The sequence below is a fragment of the Parambassis ranga genome, chromosome 7 (assembly GCF_900634625.1).
Source record: "Parambassis ranga chromosome 7, fParRan2.1, whole genome shotgun sequence".
Lineage (NCBI taxonomy): Eukaryota > Metazoa > Chordata > Actinopteri > Ambassidae > Parambassis > Parambassis ranga.
Genome location: NC_041028.1, coordinates 3819321 through 3834117, shown reverse-complemented (window position 1 = coordinate 3834117; position 14797 = coordinate 3819321). Strand labels below are relative to the sequence as shown.

At 40.1% G+C, this 14797-nt stretch overlaps 3 protein-coding genes across 4 annotated transcripts; all 3 read left to right on the top strand.

Moving 5' to 3' along the window:
- Positions 1-454: 454 nt before the first annotated feature.
- Positions 455-7496, top strand: dnajc11a (DnaJ (Hsp40) homolog, subfamily C, member 11a). Its single transcript, XM_028410983.1, has 16 exons — positions 455-574; positions 1481-1610; positions 1723-1796; positions 2278-2379; positions 2471-2599; positions 2718-2840; positions 2965-3038; positions 3122-3311; positions 3417-3502; positions 3791-3907; positions 4112-4267; positions 4386-4455; positions 4665-4722; positions 6628-6770; positions 6854-6983; positions 7061-7496. Exons 1-16 carry the CDS (start codon positions 503-505, stop codon positions 7084-7086), a joined length of 1680 nt encoding a protein of 559 aa, XP_028266784.1. The 5' UTR covers positions 455-502; the 3' UTR covers positions 7087-7496.
- A 1072-nt stretch (positions 7497-8568) lies between these two features.
- Positions 8569-11154, top strand: LOC114438634 (F-box only protein 44-like). Its single transcript, XM_028410129.1, has 6 exons — positions 8569-8751; positions 9639-9867; positions 9959-10073; positions 10168-10263; positions 10369-10501; positions 10574-11154. Exons 1-6 carry the CDS (start codon positions 8629-8631, stop codon positions 10718-10720), a joined length of 843 nt encoding a protein of 280 aa, XP_028265930.1. The 5' UTR covers positions 8569-8628; the 3' UTR covers positions 10721-11154.
- A 383-nt stretch (positions 11155-11537) lies between these two features.
- Positions 11538-14770, top strand: LOC114437975 (F-box only protein 6-like). 2 transcript variants are annotated; one of them, XM_028408964.1, is made up of 7 exons: positions 11538-12049; positions 13200-13449; positions 13540-13651; positions 13741-13836; positions 14006-14141; positions 14226-14359; positions 14405-14770. In XM_028408964.1, the coding sequence occupies exons 1-7, from the start codon at positions 11963-11965 to the stop codon at positions 14415-14417; spliced, it is 828 nt and encodes a 275-aa protein (XP_028264765.1). In that variant the 5' UTR covers positions 11538-11962; the 3' UTR covers positions 14418-14770. The 2 variants fall into 2 exon arrangements, with proteins under 2 accessions (XP_028264765.1, XP_028264764.1); XM_028408963.1 differs by having other exon boundaries at positions 14226-14770.
- The last annotated feature ends 27 nt before the right edge of the window (positions 14771-14797 follow it).

Sequence of the window (14797 nt, the reverse complement as noted above, 5' to 3'; positions counted from 1 at the left end):
TAATCAAAGTCTAACTTATTAAAGTGATTCCCTCACCCTTTGCCTTAATTGTCTCTAGACAGTTATGCAGACAGTATCCCGTTAAAATGGAATGCCTTTCTTACATCTGAAAAAGTATTGTAAAATATGTGCAATGTTTTTTTTCCCCACCAGAAATGATAACACCTTGATACTGTATCATTTACATGAGGACAAAATATAGTTTTTAATGGCTTCTTATGTCATTTAATTTAACTGCCTCTCCAGCTGCAGTGTAAAAAATGCCACTCTCTGCTTTGTAAGCACATCAGCTTACAGTCTGAGAGTCTCTGCATTACTTTTCATCATAGCAATCACAATGACTAAAACTAAAAATAAACATAGGAGAACATTTATCTGTGCACATTTTATGGAAAGCCGTTGCGGAGTTGTCGCTCATCCTGAGCGCAAGGGGGCGACAGAGCGCGCAGAATCGCCTGTGAGTGAGGTAAATGACACGAAGAAGAGATGACCGGGTGTAAACATGGCGTCTGCCTTGGATGATGATGAGATCTGCAATGATGATTATTATTCCTTGCTGAATGTTAGGAGAGAGGTACAATACCCGGGTTTGATATGAATAAATGTCTGCGCCGATGTGCGCCAGTCATTGTATAAACTTTTTCCGGCTGATATTTCACAGTTATTTGTAATAGTAGGCGAAACGTGAGCTAGGTAGCTAGCTTGTGACCCTCGACATTGATTAATGTGCAGTGACTTTTCGGTTAGATACAAGGTGTTCAGCAGGTTTTCGGAATTATGCTTTGCCAGCATGTATTGTCAATTAAAGTAGAATGACAATCGGTCGCTGTTGTTATGTTGTTGTTACAGAGGCGGATATTTTCAGTGTCAGACTGTTCTCATGGACTGTACAGTGCTAACTAGCTAATGCTACTACTTACTTCAGGACTTCACCATGCAACACTTACAGTTAGATCGCGCTTGTAATGGTTTGCAGTGATATGTGGAGATCGGAGGCTTTCGGTCATCAGCATTCATTCGTAGCAGCAGAGAACATGTTGGCTTGCAAGTTATATTTGATCAGTCGAGAGGAATTTGTGGCATATGTTCTGCTGCAGAGTGACTAAATATAGGAATAGAAATAGAGAGTATTTTAAAAATGGACATTTTTGTTTAATTACAAATGGGAGAAAACGAAAGCCTTACTCAAAAACTAGATTACAGTCTTTAACAACTGTCAGTTTGCAAACACAAACTGATTGAAAGTTGTTTTTGTCATTAAATTCAAAATTAAAGTGATTTAACAGTGAACTAGAAGATAGTTGTGAATATGTACTCTGTTATATGATTATTAAGAATTTTTTGTTGCAGTTTGTGTCATAAACATTTAATTATTGCATGAATTTAAGCAGCAGTAATACGGAAAGTCTCACACATGTCATGCTGTGTGTATGAGTGTGTTTTTATTAATATCTTTTCTAATTTCACTGGTATGCTTCAGGCTACACAGGAGGAGCTGAAGGCGGCATACAGGCGATTGTGCATGCTGTATCACCCAGACAAACACCGGGATCCTGAACTAAAGCGACAAGCAGAACAGCTTTTTAACCTCGTACACGAAGCTTATGAAGGTAAGAAGCGTTTTCACAGCTGCAAATTAAACAGATGTTCATATTTTTGTTATAATTTATAGTACTTGGTCATGTTGACTAAGAACACCTTTGGGTATCTGTTTCTTGTTAGTGCTTAGTGACCCACAGGCACGAGCTATCTATGATATCTATGGCAAGCGGGGACTTGATGTTGAAGGATGGGAGGTAAGTCTGCCAACAAAAGCAGTTCAAAGTCATGGCTACTGTGTTGTAGAACCACTTTCAGGGCTGTTTGCGGGACAGGAAAAAGTATAAAATACTGATTTTGCCACTTGTGGTTTAATGGTGATTGGTTAAACTCAGCATCTTAATTTGTGTCTGGTTAAATAAAATTAGACAAGCAGCATTAAAAATAGAAAAGTAGCAGAAGCAAGACAAAGAGAAGCAAACAAAAGAAGAAAAAAATGGAATTTGGTGGGTTCTACACTGCAAGCTGGCGGTGCTCAACCAAAATATTTGTGCAGTTGCATGCTAGGGTCCCTGTTTTACTTCCTGAAAAAAACTGACAGAACTGACTGTGACTCTTCTAAAAATCTACAAAGGAAGCAAGAAAGAATTTTCTTCTTCTGTAGCTTTTTTTATCTGCAGCTGTAAAGCAGCCAATCCACTTCTCACTGTGCATTCAAATCATGTCCTCTTCCTCCAGGTGGTGGAAAGGAAAAGAACTCCTGCAGAGATTCGAGAAGAGTACGAGCGTCTTCAGAAAGAGCGAGAGGAGAGACGGCTACAGCAAAGGACCAACCCAAAGGTATGTTCAGGGGAAGATAAGATGCCTCCAATTGAAGTGAAAGTAACATAGGGATCTTTTGAACATAGAATTATTCTTCATCACGTTGCAGGGAACGATTAGCGTGGGTATTGATGCCACGGACCTCTTTGACCGGTATGAAGAGGACTATGAGGATATGGTGGGAGGCGGAGTCCCTCATGTGGAAATCAACAAGATGCACATATCACAATCCATAGAGGTAAAGCTGCACTGATGCCGAGTTTAGTCTGCTGTGATGTGCTTTGGATGAAAAGATGAAAAGTCTCTGTTGGCTGTTTCCCATCAAAGTACTTATAATTTTATGTGTCTGGCTGCAGGCTCCTCTTACTACAAAAGACACAGCCATTTTGTCTGGCTCCCTGTCAACCCACAATGGAAATGGAGGTGGCACCATTAACTTGGCCATGAGAAGAGTCACCTCAGCGAAAGGTTGGGGCGAGGTATGCTGTGTTCTCACTGGGCACGCTTATTTTGTAGTGATACTATAATAGGCACAGTTTTTTTTATAACAGCTGTCCGGCTGTGACATTTTAAAGACATGAAAGGTTGTCTGTGTTTACACAGGTAGAGTTGGGAGCCGGAGACACTCACGGACCTCTCCTTGGAATGAAAATTTTCCGCAACTTGACACCTCGATTGTATGTGTAGAAGAGAAAATAAATCAATACTCTGTGTTTTCAACTTGAACAATTGAGGTATTTGTTTTTTTTTCTCTCCTCAGCTTTGTGACTGCTCAGTGTGGTCTCCAGTTTTCATCCCGAGGCGTGCGCCCTGGGTTTACAACAGTGTTAGCCCGTCACCTTGACAAGAACACAATGGGCTATCTACAATGGCGCTGGGGGACCCAGTCCTCAATGAACACCAGCATTGTGAGGGACACCAAGAGCAGCCATTTCACATTCGCAGTGCAGGTTAGCATCCAGCAGCTATTTTTAGTCTTAAGCCAAGACGTCATTAAATTAACGCTTGATTGCCACACTTGTGCCAAAATTACCATTTACTCTTTGTCTCGGCAGCTTGGCATTCCTCACACTTTTATGATGATGAGCTATCAGTACAAGTTCCAAGATGACGACCAGACAAAGATAAAGGGCTCAGTAAAGTATGTTGTCAAAGTGTTATACGTCTTATTTTGTTAAGAACAAATTCATATTAAGACCCATTAAGCCTCTGCTTAAAATATGCTACTTAAAAAATGCTGTAACAGCTGCAAGGATGCCGATTGGTCTGCACCACAGCTGATTTATGCCACATGTACATAGCTTGAAGACGGATTTATTCAGTATAGTAAATGTGAGTGAGAGTTGATTAGTGGAGTAACAATAAAGTTGAAGTACAGAACACTTATGTGATTGTTATCAAAAAAATTCACTTGGCCTTTATATTGCAGATCAGGTTTCTTTGGAACTGTGGTAGAGTATGGTGCTGAGAGGAAAATCAGTCGACACAGTGTCCTGGGGGCAACTGTCAGCATAGGAGTACCACAAGGGGTCTCCCTAAAGATCAAGTAAGTGCACTATCATTTTCCTGTTTAATTATTTATGTGCTGGTGCATAGGTGCCTATAGGAACCAAGATGTAACATCACATCAGCCGATTTATTTTTTTAAATAAACTTGTCTACATAGGAAGTTGTGGACCCAGTGAGTGACCCTTTGTAAAAGACATGCATGTCTACACTACTACATAGAAATAACCAATTCTCTCTGCAGACTAAACAGAGCCAGCCAGACGTATTTCTTCCCTATTCACTTGACTGACCAACTTCTGCCTAGTGCTGTATTTTACGCCACGGTTGGACCACTGGTTTTCTACCTCGCCATCCAACAGCTTGTTATTCGACCCTACCTGCGAGCCCAGAAGGAACAGTAAGAAACCCACGCTATAAGTCGTTGTTTCATGCAAGCAATGTTATTGGTAGCAGCACCGCATGCATTATTATGGCCCGATTTTACGAGCTTGTTTTATTTCTCCATTCATCAACAGAGACTTGGAGAAGCAGAGGGAGAGCTCGGCCTCTAACATAGCCAGAAAGAAGCAGGAGGCAGAGGCTGCTGTGAGTATTTGCTAGGCTTACATTCTACACATTGTGCTTCAGCAGGAACTCATTGTCTAACTGTCAAGAAATATTAGTCCCACCAACAGTTAGATAAAGGGAGATGGGATTAGATAAGATGCAGAGTATTACTGAAATTCATTAGTATAATCTATGTGAAGCAAAATCTCATTGTTTGCGGCTGTCTGTTCTTTTTTTTATCTCCAAAGGTCTTGCTCATGCAGGAATCTGTGCGCAGGATTATTGAAGCCGAGGAGTCTAGAATGGGTAAGACCCAGCAAATAGTGTTTTTTAGGCAGGTTGTAAAACTACAGTATTTGATTCTGTTTGATTCTGAGCAGTTTTTTTGAACATTTTGGATGAAAGCTACAACTTAAACTGGTTTCACCGATACAGTTCCTCTTATTGCTTCATGAAATAAAACTAGCCCTCTTCTAACAAACATTACACCGCCGTTCACTACAGATGAATTCTCAGCTAATCAAAAACTTGGACTAAAGATATTCAGCAGTTCACAGACATTCAAAAGGGATTGTGCGTTTCCATTGCAGTATCAGGAGACTTGCTTTGTGGACACTGATGGAGTGATTTCGTTGAGAAAGTGGGCAGCTTTTAAGAGAAATATAGTTGAGTGGATTTTTAATGATCCTCTAGCCGTCTTTCAGTTAGTGGTAATTGGGGCTTTAAGGTTTGCCTTTGATAATCTGAATAACAAAAAGCTCTCTACGGACAGTATAATTTTCACATGGGGGAAGTTTGGTAAGTGATAATTGGCTCATGACACCTGTCACTGCAGAGGTTGCTTTGATATTTGGTGTCTTCAGAGGTCCTCTAGACCTAGTGCTTATATAGTAACAGTACTTGTCCTGTGTGTGCATTTCTAATGGACTACACTCAATGAAATATTCATAGTATTTTTTTTATGTAGCTTGCAATAAAAAAAGTGTTGTTTGTTTTGGTGCAACTTCAATACAATTTCACTGGTGTTACAGACGCTATGGCTTCAATTGTTTCCACACTGGTGCATCAGGAACTGAGACTAAGCAGGATGAATGCACTGAATAATCAGTGTAGATGACTAAAATATGAAGTTGTCTTTGAATCGTTTGTTACATCATCACACACATTTATAGTCATGAACCGTACCCGGGAAGTGAACACTGATTTTCCTGGGCATGATTAAAGTTAACAGAGGTGAATGAGAGGGTTTGGTTAGTAAATCTTGGAGTTTAAGGTTTTCTACGGTTCTTTTGTTCTGTGTTACTTCCCTGCTTTGCTCTGCTGTGATTTGATTCAAGTTTATTTCCTAGTTAAAAATAGTATGTAAAATGTTCATCAGCACCTCATCAGGAAAAACTATGGCAATGTTCTGTACTCGTTTCTTGTCTTATTGTCTTGTATTACGCTGTCATGCTTACACTGAGGCAGCAGTGCAGAAACTGTAATGAAAGTGTTGTGAGTAAAAAGCCAATAAGACTCAGCACCTGTTCAACATTTTGAAGAGCAATATCTGCACTTTTTAGCCTTCAATGCAGGCTAGTTAGGCCGAGAGGAATTAATCAGTTACTTAGTTACTAGTAAGCCTGAATGTTGGCTTATCAGTAGCCAGTATGTAGGCTCACTGTCAGCAGTAACATTAAAACTTCGTAGACAAAGTCACCATAGATTCATCATCTATCAAAATAGTTGTTAGTTGCAGCCCTACTGAGAAAGTTATGAAATAAAATGCTATGGCAGAGCATCTGGTGGAAAAGTCTAGTCAACCATAAGTCCAGGAAAGATTTCCAGTGTTCCACAGACCACCGTGTTCTAATCATGATTAGCAGAAAAAAATATGGTCTACACAACCCTACTAGGATAATGAGAAGGCAGAGGGCAGAGTAAATGCAGCAGCTGCATAGCCGACTCAATAAACCTAAAAAAACTGTTTCAGTACAGATGGAATGCTGTCCAGTCTCCGGGCCCTATCAGTAAAGTAGCTACTCGGTAGCTTTCTCAGGAACAAGCTGACTCTATGACCCATCAGCGAGTTGCCACAGGCACCTGTCAGTGCTGTGACAAACATTCCGAACTGCAAAGTGAATCTAACTAGGCCCTTTTTTTGACACATTTGTACTGTAAAACTACATTATAAACAACATATTGTAATGTCTATGTGACTTTCTGTATCAGGTCTCATCATCCTCAATGCCTGGTATGGAAAGTTTGTAACAGACAACAGCAGAAGACACGAAAGAGCCAAAGTCATAGATGTGACTGTTCCACTACAGTGTCTGGTAAAAGACTCAAAACTTATCCTCACTGAGGCCACAAAGGTAAGTACATTTAATGTCCTTAAGACTTCTAAACCCACTCAATATGATTTTACTAATGATACTGACTTTATGTTGAATTCCAGTCTGGACTCCCTGGCTTCTATGACCCCTGTGTGGGGGAGGAGAAGAGCCTGAAGGTGCTGTATCAGTTCCGTGGAGTCATGCATCAAGTCCTGTCAGGTGACACGGAACCACTCAGGATACCAAAGCAATGTAAGTCTGTTACACAACACAGATATAATTAATGCAGCTACCACTCTCTAACTTTTGTTGTCCTTTCCACTGTGCAGCTCACAGGATTGACGCAGATACATAGGAGCGCCTCCGCTGACCAAAAAGACTCATCTCTCAGCTATCTGACAAAAGATGGATAAACTTCCTGTTTTAGATACGACATGGATTTCGGTTCTTGTTACTCAGAAGTTGTGCATTTATCTTTTTTTTTTTTCATTTAAATATGCAGAGTGGAGTGAAAGTATCACAGATGGGATTGTCAGGGATGGACAGGACTGTGGCCTGCTTAAAATTCTAATGTGACACCAGAAACAATGGCTACCAGATGTTTTTTTTTTAAGCCTCATCGGTATCCATTTATTTTTGGTATGGCTTTGTAAATTATGACCGAGTTCTATGTACTGTATTGTACAAAAACTGCAGTGCCTATGTGATCGAAGACACGAATGCACCTCTGTTTATTTGCCATATTATTAAAAGCTGTCTCTCTAATATTGTGTAGCCATTTTGCTACTTGTCTATACTGTTTTGGGTTAAGTGTTCTTGACATTATTTAGATCACAGTGGAGCAAAAACAACTGAACGGAATTTAGAAAGTGTTTGTCATGTCTACGTGGTGCATATCGGCTTTCTGTGTGACCCTTTTCTTGATGTAGGTGAGTTTGCAGATTTGTGTGCCATAAAAAAAGAGATTGGTTTAAAGTGTTGGGTAAAAAAAAATAAAAAATACCGCCCTGGAGGAATTAGAAGAATTGGATCTCAAAGGTAGTAAACATTGTTTGTTCATCAAACCAGTCTGTTATAATCAGTCAGCAATTTGGAGGCTTGTTATTGCCACTTGAAAAAGAAAATGAGTCCAATAGCATGTCATAAAAAGTGGAGGCGTTTATGACTTATATAGCAAAAAAAAGTGCCAAATGCATAACTAAGGATTTGATCATAATTTACATTTTTTGAATTATTACAAGAACCACATGTAAAGGCATTGTAAAGGACTACTGGGAGTTACTAAGTCATAATTGTGAGATAAAAACCAAAAGCATGTGGACATCAAGCCACCAACAGCAAAGGAGGATCATTTCTGTGACCTTTCTGTGCCCTGTTGAAACAGGAAGTCCTTATTATATCCTCTAAAGCTGCAACAATAACTCGGTTTTGAACCTTTTCAGCACATTTTCCACTGCTTTGTTATCATAAATGTCTCAAAACACTGATGAACAAGCAAACAATGCAAATTTTGGTCACTTTTGGTCATATAATGTATGCAAATATTGATGATGAGGTTTTTAATTACTAGATAGTAGCCATAACTAAACAACTATGAGACCTTTTTTTTGTTATAATTCATAAATTGTTCGTGATTAATATAATGTGATTTGATAAATGTATTTTTGATCAAAAGGCTGTGGTCAGTAGTCTCTCTCCCCCTCCTCCTCTTCCAGAGAATGAATGATACAAACTATAAAAATGTCTTTAGTGAAAGTGACGCTGCGTGTTGACCCATCCCCTGCACACAGGGCAGAGTGGGCCGATGAACCTCTCAGTGAAAGTGAAAGTGAAAGTGACTGAGCTACGGTGCGTGTTTTCCGGCTAAGCTTCTGTAGGCCATTGTGCGCCTGAGACGATGACAAGGAAAGCGATGGCTGAGGACAGTGAGAGCTCCGAACTCGTCCCGAGGAACAGTCCGACCAGGAAGCTTCCAACACCCGCTGCAGCTGCTCCAGCCGCGCCGCTGCTGAGTGTGGATGTAAGTGTCGGACCGGCTATGCTTGTTTTTCATACTTCATGAGAACAGACATACTTCACATGCTTCAGGTATGGGTGTGTACGTGCTCGTAGCATGTTCATATTCTGAGCAGTAGCTCTGTGTGTGGAATCTGCGCTTCTCCACTTTTCGGCATTCACTACAACCACTCCAAAATTCTGACCAATCACACAATAGTTCTCCTACACGACCAAGAAAAAGAGTTCTGCTCAGATGATGTGAGAGAACAAGCTGCCAGATGCTGTGGAGTATGTCACAGCTTTGCATCTACTCATTTACCCTTCATGTATTGCTACAGAAATTTAAAGGCGACATCATCCCAGCTATCAATCTGATTCCAGCTCCAGTACACAGCCGCCACCATACTAAACTAGCAGACATCTTTATTTCTGAAGCTGCAGCTATGACTGACAAAAGTTCCCCTTGACAACCTGCCACAGCTCTTAGTCTGGAAAGTCCCAACAAACCAAAAGTACACAAAACTGATAAGAGACTGAATTTTAAATTGAAACTGTCTAATCTAGAAAATTAAATACAGACTTCCAACCTTTCTTTGTCACACACATCTGCCTCACTTTATTAGCAGTGTTACAATATTTGTTAATGTACTATAAGTCAAGTTTTTACAGTGGGTGAGCAGGTTAAATGCAAAATCTATCACACCAGAAAACAGCAAACAATAACCGATGAGCTCTGACATGAACCAAGAAAAGGGGCAAAGGGGCTGGACTAATTGCAAAGCAATAGCAGTTTGATAAACGCTTCATGTGTACAGGTAAAAGTTACTTGATGAGTGCATTGCTAATGTACTGTGTGTTCACCAGTGTTTGTTCTGAGCTCTGTCTCATCTGTGTCCTCCTTGTTCCAAGACCCTGGAGGAGATCTTCCTGAATCTTCCTCCTGATCAGGTGGTTTGCCTTTGCCGGTTAGTGTGTAGTCAATGGAAAGAAGTGGCTGACCGTAAGTCTTTTTGGAGAAAAAGATGTAGAAGAGAAGGATATCACATCCGCGACGCTTTAAAAGAACCCCGTGACTGGAGGTTGTTTTACTTCTTATGCAAGAGAAGAAGAAATCTTCTCAAAAACCCATCAGGAACAGGTAACAAACTTTAAAAACCACCTGCTTTAGCTGCTGGACACAAACCTGCACAACACGAACGTCACTTCCTTTGCATTACTCTGTTTTGCAGAAGAACTGCAGCACTGGGAAATCTTGAAAAATGGTGGTGATCAGTGGGCAGTTCATGGCGTTCGGATCCCTGTACCAAATACGACAATCACAACAAACTTTGTTACCTCATTTGGGTAAGTATTCCAATAGTTGTGCACACCAGACATGTGGCACTGCTTTTATATCACATATTTATAGTGATATACAATAAATGTCTGTTCTTTGAAGAATGTGCATAAAGTCGCAGCTGATTGATTTAGAGAGAGAAGGCTACAGCCCAGAATTCATGGACCAGTTCCAGCCAGACATCAGGATATCAGACCGGTGAGAAGAATACAGCATTCAACATCATCACCTAATGATGTTATTAAGCTGACTACTGTGTCTGTTCTTTCACTCATTCCTCTCTGGCTCTGTGTGTGTGTTTAGTTATTCCCAACGGTCAGACTGTGGCAGCTTATACAAGCTCTCGGTAGAGCTGCTGCATGAAGAGGGTCAGCCTGTCCAGGTGTTCTATCCAGAAACTATTTACATTGATAATGCCCGTGACGAATGGAATCTGGTATGTCGAAAACATAAGAAAAGGTACAATGACGAACAACAACTGTAGACCCACTGACTATTTATTTTTCAGATAACTCATGTATTCCAAAACTATGGACCAGGAGTCAGATACATCCGTTTTACTCACGGAGGCAAGGATTTACGGTGGTGGAAAGGGTGGTACGGAATTCGTCTTACAGACAGCTGTGTCGAGATCTGTCCAGCAATGGATGCATAAGTCTTCTGAGAAATGTCTGTTAACCGGGATTTTCACTTTCAGGTTGCATCTACCTTAGTAGTAGTCTTTGTATTAAGCATGTTTTTTTTTTGTAGGTATAAATTCAAGTCATGTGCAAATCCCTTTATTAAATGGAATTTGTAATTAAAAAAAGTTGTGAAGATACAAAGCCCACTGCATTAGAATGAAGTATGAATACATAAAAACTTGGCACCATTAGACAAAATATAACATCTCAAAATCTCTATTCACAGTTTTAATTAATTTTAAGGTGACCGGAGAATTTGCCACTAATACTGAAGAATCTGATATTGAAAGGCAAATGCAATAAATGGCAATTAATGAAACAAAGGAACTGCTAATGGTATTAAAACTGCATCTGTTTTTGCATCATTTCTTTAGCTTTATGTGTGTTTTAGTGACTTATACTGTATTTTGTGAGCTTTATTTTGTAACCAATTTAGTCATGAAAATAATGTATTACAAGTTACAGCATTAAAACTGATGTGTGTGTGGTAATTATAAGAAAAAATGACTCAAAAATCCAATATTTCAACTTCTACCTTTTTTTCTCAGCAGTCTTAAAACAGAATATATTCATATGCTGCCTATTTTACTTAGTTATATAATATACACATATTATTATTATTATTATTATTATTATTATTATTAATGATAATAAATATATCACTATGCATCACACACATACAAACAGAAATATATGTGCATCACAGTTTCCCCCTCAGCAGATGCGCCTTACCCCGGATGACACATACCGGAAGTTTCCTTTAAGGACGCTTTAAGGGGGTTCGCTACAAATTCTAACCGGCGTACACCGACAATCGCCGGGGTCGTTGGAGTTTGTGGTAAACGTGGTGATTTTAAGCCACTATAAAAGTAAAAATATTGGTCTATGAATATTTAAGAATCCTCATCTTTATGGTGCCATTACGACCCCGAGTACCTTTGCTGTGTTTGAGCTGTTAGCTCCGCCTTCAGACTTCAGCGCGACTGTCTTTGATCAGCAACAAGCGCACAGTGGGAAACCGTCTTACAGGAAGACCTTTGACGCATAAAGGGGGAACCCGAAGGACCGTACCTACTTTCTAAATTATGAGTAAGCGGTCGTTGGGGGCAAAAAATAGCATGTAAGTAAGTGTATATCTAGTATCTGGCTGCACTGCCTGTTAAAAAACATCCCTGATCTGAGTTAGATCAGGCAGGAAGAGAAACGCTAAAGCTATGGGTGCAAGTCACAGCTACGGCGCATCTTCTCTGGGGGAAACGTCTTCAGCCACGGAACAGTCAATCTCACTTTACAACGAAAATGTGAGTATCCCGCAGCTTATTCTAATGTAACCGCTGCAAGGACGTGTCACCAGGGGCAGTTTGTGTTCTTTTATTGTTTGCAAGGGGCACAGTTTCACGCCAACATGGTATTAAAGTCAACACTCATTGATTGTTTTATCTAAGGTTTAAAGTCTAAAAGTCTGTTTCAGTCCCTGCTTTGTTGCTAATTTTTTCAACAAAACAAGCTAACACGAATCGATACTTCTGGAAAACACAAATATTTATCATTAAAGTCACTTTGAAAGTGAAACTTTCAGTGAATCCTAAATGATATTAAAGTCATGTTGTTACCTGTGTGAGCTGTCATGGGTCTTTCATACGTCAGACTGTGGTTCACACCACAGTTAGCAACTGTTTGACAGCACTTTACCGGCTCCTCAGCTTGCTAAGCTATGTTGCTAGCTATGTAGCTGTCAGCTGGAAGAAACCAAATAGCCTGAACTCGGGGGGGGGGGTGGAGGGGATTTAAGTGTACCAGTTTTGTTAACGAAGCCAAATTAAAAACCTTGGTGTCATATTCTTTGTCACTTATGCTAAAGAAAAATTATGTTTGACAATTTTACAGCTACATTTTTATACACAAAGTTGGCGTAAAAGTTGGGACACACTGCTTATCCATGAATTGGATTTTAACCCTCTTGTTTACATCTGTACCTGTGTGTGTAGATACCACTGATAAGTGGTTGGCAAAATGGTTGGTGCCACAGTATATTACTTTTGTCAGAGAATAATGTGTTGTGTTGTTGTGTTTTCTTAGTGGCTCACCTGTATGAAATGTCTTCTCCTTGAGGGTCTGTATAACCAGTGATGGCTGCTGGCTTGCATGCTGTAAAACGCAACCAGATGTGGTAGAAAGACTGCATGTTAAATTCTATGCTTCTGTACATATACCAATTCTTTTTCTGGCTTACTACATTTTATAGAAATACAAGTGTTGGTACTGAGCCTACAAAGTCACTGCCCCTCTCTGAATTTACATAGTTGTCTTTTAAATTGGAAAACGTAATAAATAATTCATGATATACATAATTGAGATGAACCAAAACCAACTGAAATGCAGAAGACAGTGATAGAAAACCCAACTGATCAGAGCCTATGAGCTTATCAGTTATTTTTTTGTTCTTGCCAGGTCTGCACTGTTCCTCTGGAGATCCTGGAGGAGATTTTCCTTAATCTACCTCCCCACCAGGTGGTTTGTCACTGTCGGTTAGTGTGCCATGAATGGAAGGAGATAGCCGACAGTGATTCTTTGTGGAGAGAGAGATGTAAGAGAGAAAGATATCGTCCCTGTGATTCTTCCAGAATACCTAAAGACTGGAGGTTCTTTTACTTCGCATGCAAGAAGAGGCGAAATCTAATCAAGAATCCAAGAACAGTAGGTAAGAAACAACTAAATACTTGGCGTTAGGTTAAAGCCAGGATTTTATGATGAAAAAGTTATGAAAACTGGTTCTCATACTTTTTTATAGATGGAATGAAGGAATGGGAGATTGTGCAGAATGGTGGTCACAGTTGGAAAATAGAGGACGTTATGGTGCCGCATCCAAATGGGGCCAGGAGAAACTTTGTGACTTCTTTTGGGTATTCACCAGCAGTGAATCCTAAGATTTTTTTTCATATGGTTGATGTCAATAATGGTCTAATTTCAAAATGCTTTGTGTTATTTATAGAATGTGCACAAAAACACAGCTGATTAAGCTTGCAAGGGAAGGTTACAACGCATCATTCATGGATCAGGTCCAGCCAGACATCAGGATATCCGACTGGTGAGGTTATTACAATTATTACAGAGGACCACAATGAGCTATATAGGCAGAACTGGCTTGAAATGTTACTCAAAAATAATTGTACCTGTAATATTGCTGGCTTACATTTAGATGTATTTCCTGATCTCTTACCCATGTAGGCATTATTTGTGCATCTTTGTCACATTAGGTATGCACCACGATGGGACTGTGGCTGTGAATACACAATGTCTGTGCAGTTGCTGAATCAACGTCAGGAGGTCATCCAGTCATTTACCCCCAAAACCGTACACTTTGACCAGTGGAATGATCAGAAGTGGAATCAGGTATGTATTAATTAAAGGTTGAAACATACCGAGGTCCAGCTGGTGTGCAAGAGCCCAATGATAATTCTTGGTGTTTATTTTCAGATGACCCACGTGTTCCAGAACTATGGGCCAGGAGTGAGATTCATCCGCTTCACACATGGCGGCAAAGACTCTCAGTTTTGGGCCGGATGGTATGGAATTCGTGTCACTGACAGCTGTGTTGAGATATGTCCAGCCATGGACTCTACAAGTCCAGACGCCTTGCTTCAATCCTCTCTACGCATGGACACATAGCCTTCAGAGATTCGTCCAATGCTGGCATCCTGCCTTCTGCTTGCAATTCCTGTATATGCTATAGTTTTGGTATCTAAAGCTCCAACATCTCACCACATCGGCATGTAAATAACAGCCAGTGAACTTTGTCTCTAAACAGTTAAGACAATGAGTGTTAGGTGGCTGCAATCTGCCAGCTCACCACTAGATGCCATCCAGTCCTACACAATGGTCCTTTAAAATACACATCAATGTACTATGATGTATATGCTGCAGGGACGATCACTGCATCATTGTAGTTGCACTATCAAAAAAAAAAAACCAATGGTGTTTTTCCACATCATTTTAGTAGAAGTAACTGTCATGTAGACAAATGAAAGTAACGTGATGTCATCGTTATC

What these genes read in the sequence shown, in the direction of transcription:
- dnajc11a (XM_028410983.1), top strand. Translation starts at nt 503, where the DNA reads ATGGCGTCTGCCTTGGATGATGATGAGATCTGCAATGATGATTATTAT. An exon ending in CGTACACGAAGCTTATGAAG is followed by an intron (nt 1,611 to 1,722) that starts GTAAGAAGCGTT and finishes GTTTCTTGTTAG; the next exon opens with TGCTTAGTGACCCACAGGCA. An exon ending in TCCTCACTGAGGCCACAAAG is followed by an intron (nt 6,771 to 6,853) that starts GTAAGTACATTT and finishes GTTGAATTCCAG; the next exon opens with TCTGGACTCCCTGGCTTCTA.
- LOC114438634 (XM_028410129.1), top strand. Translation starts at nt 8,629, where the DNA reads ATGACAAGGAAAGCGATGGCTGAGGACAGTGAGAGCTCCGAACTCGTC. An exon ending in CAAAAACCCATCAGGAACAG is followed by an intron (nt 9,868 to 9,958) that starts GTAACAAACTTT and finishes TCTGTTTTGCAG; the next exon opens with AAGAACTGCAGCACTGGGAA. An exon ending in CCCGTGACGAATGGAATCTG is followed by an intron (nt 10,502 to 10,573) that starts GTATGTCGAAAA and finishes TTTATTTTTCAG; the next exon opens with ATAACTCATGTATTCCAAAA.
- LOC114437975 (XM_028408963.1), top strand. Translation starts at nt 11,963, where the DNA reads ATGGGTGCAAGTCACAGCTACGGCGCATCTTCTCTGGGGGAAACGTCT. An exon ending in AACTTTGTGACTTCTTTTGG is followed by an intron (nt 13,652 to 13,740) that starts GTATTCACCAGC and finishes TGTTATTTATAG; the next exon opens with AATGTGCACAAAAACACAGC. An exon ending in ATGATCAGAAGTGGAATCAG is followed by an intron (nt 14,142 to 14,225) that starts GTATGTATTAAT and finishes GTTTATTTTCAG; the next exon opens with ATGACCCACGTGTTCCAGAA.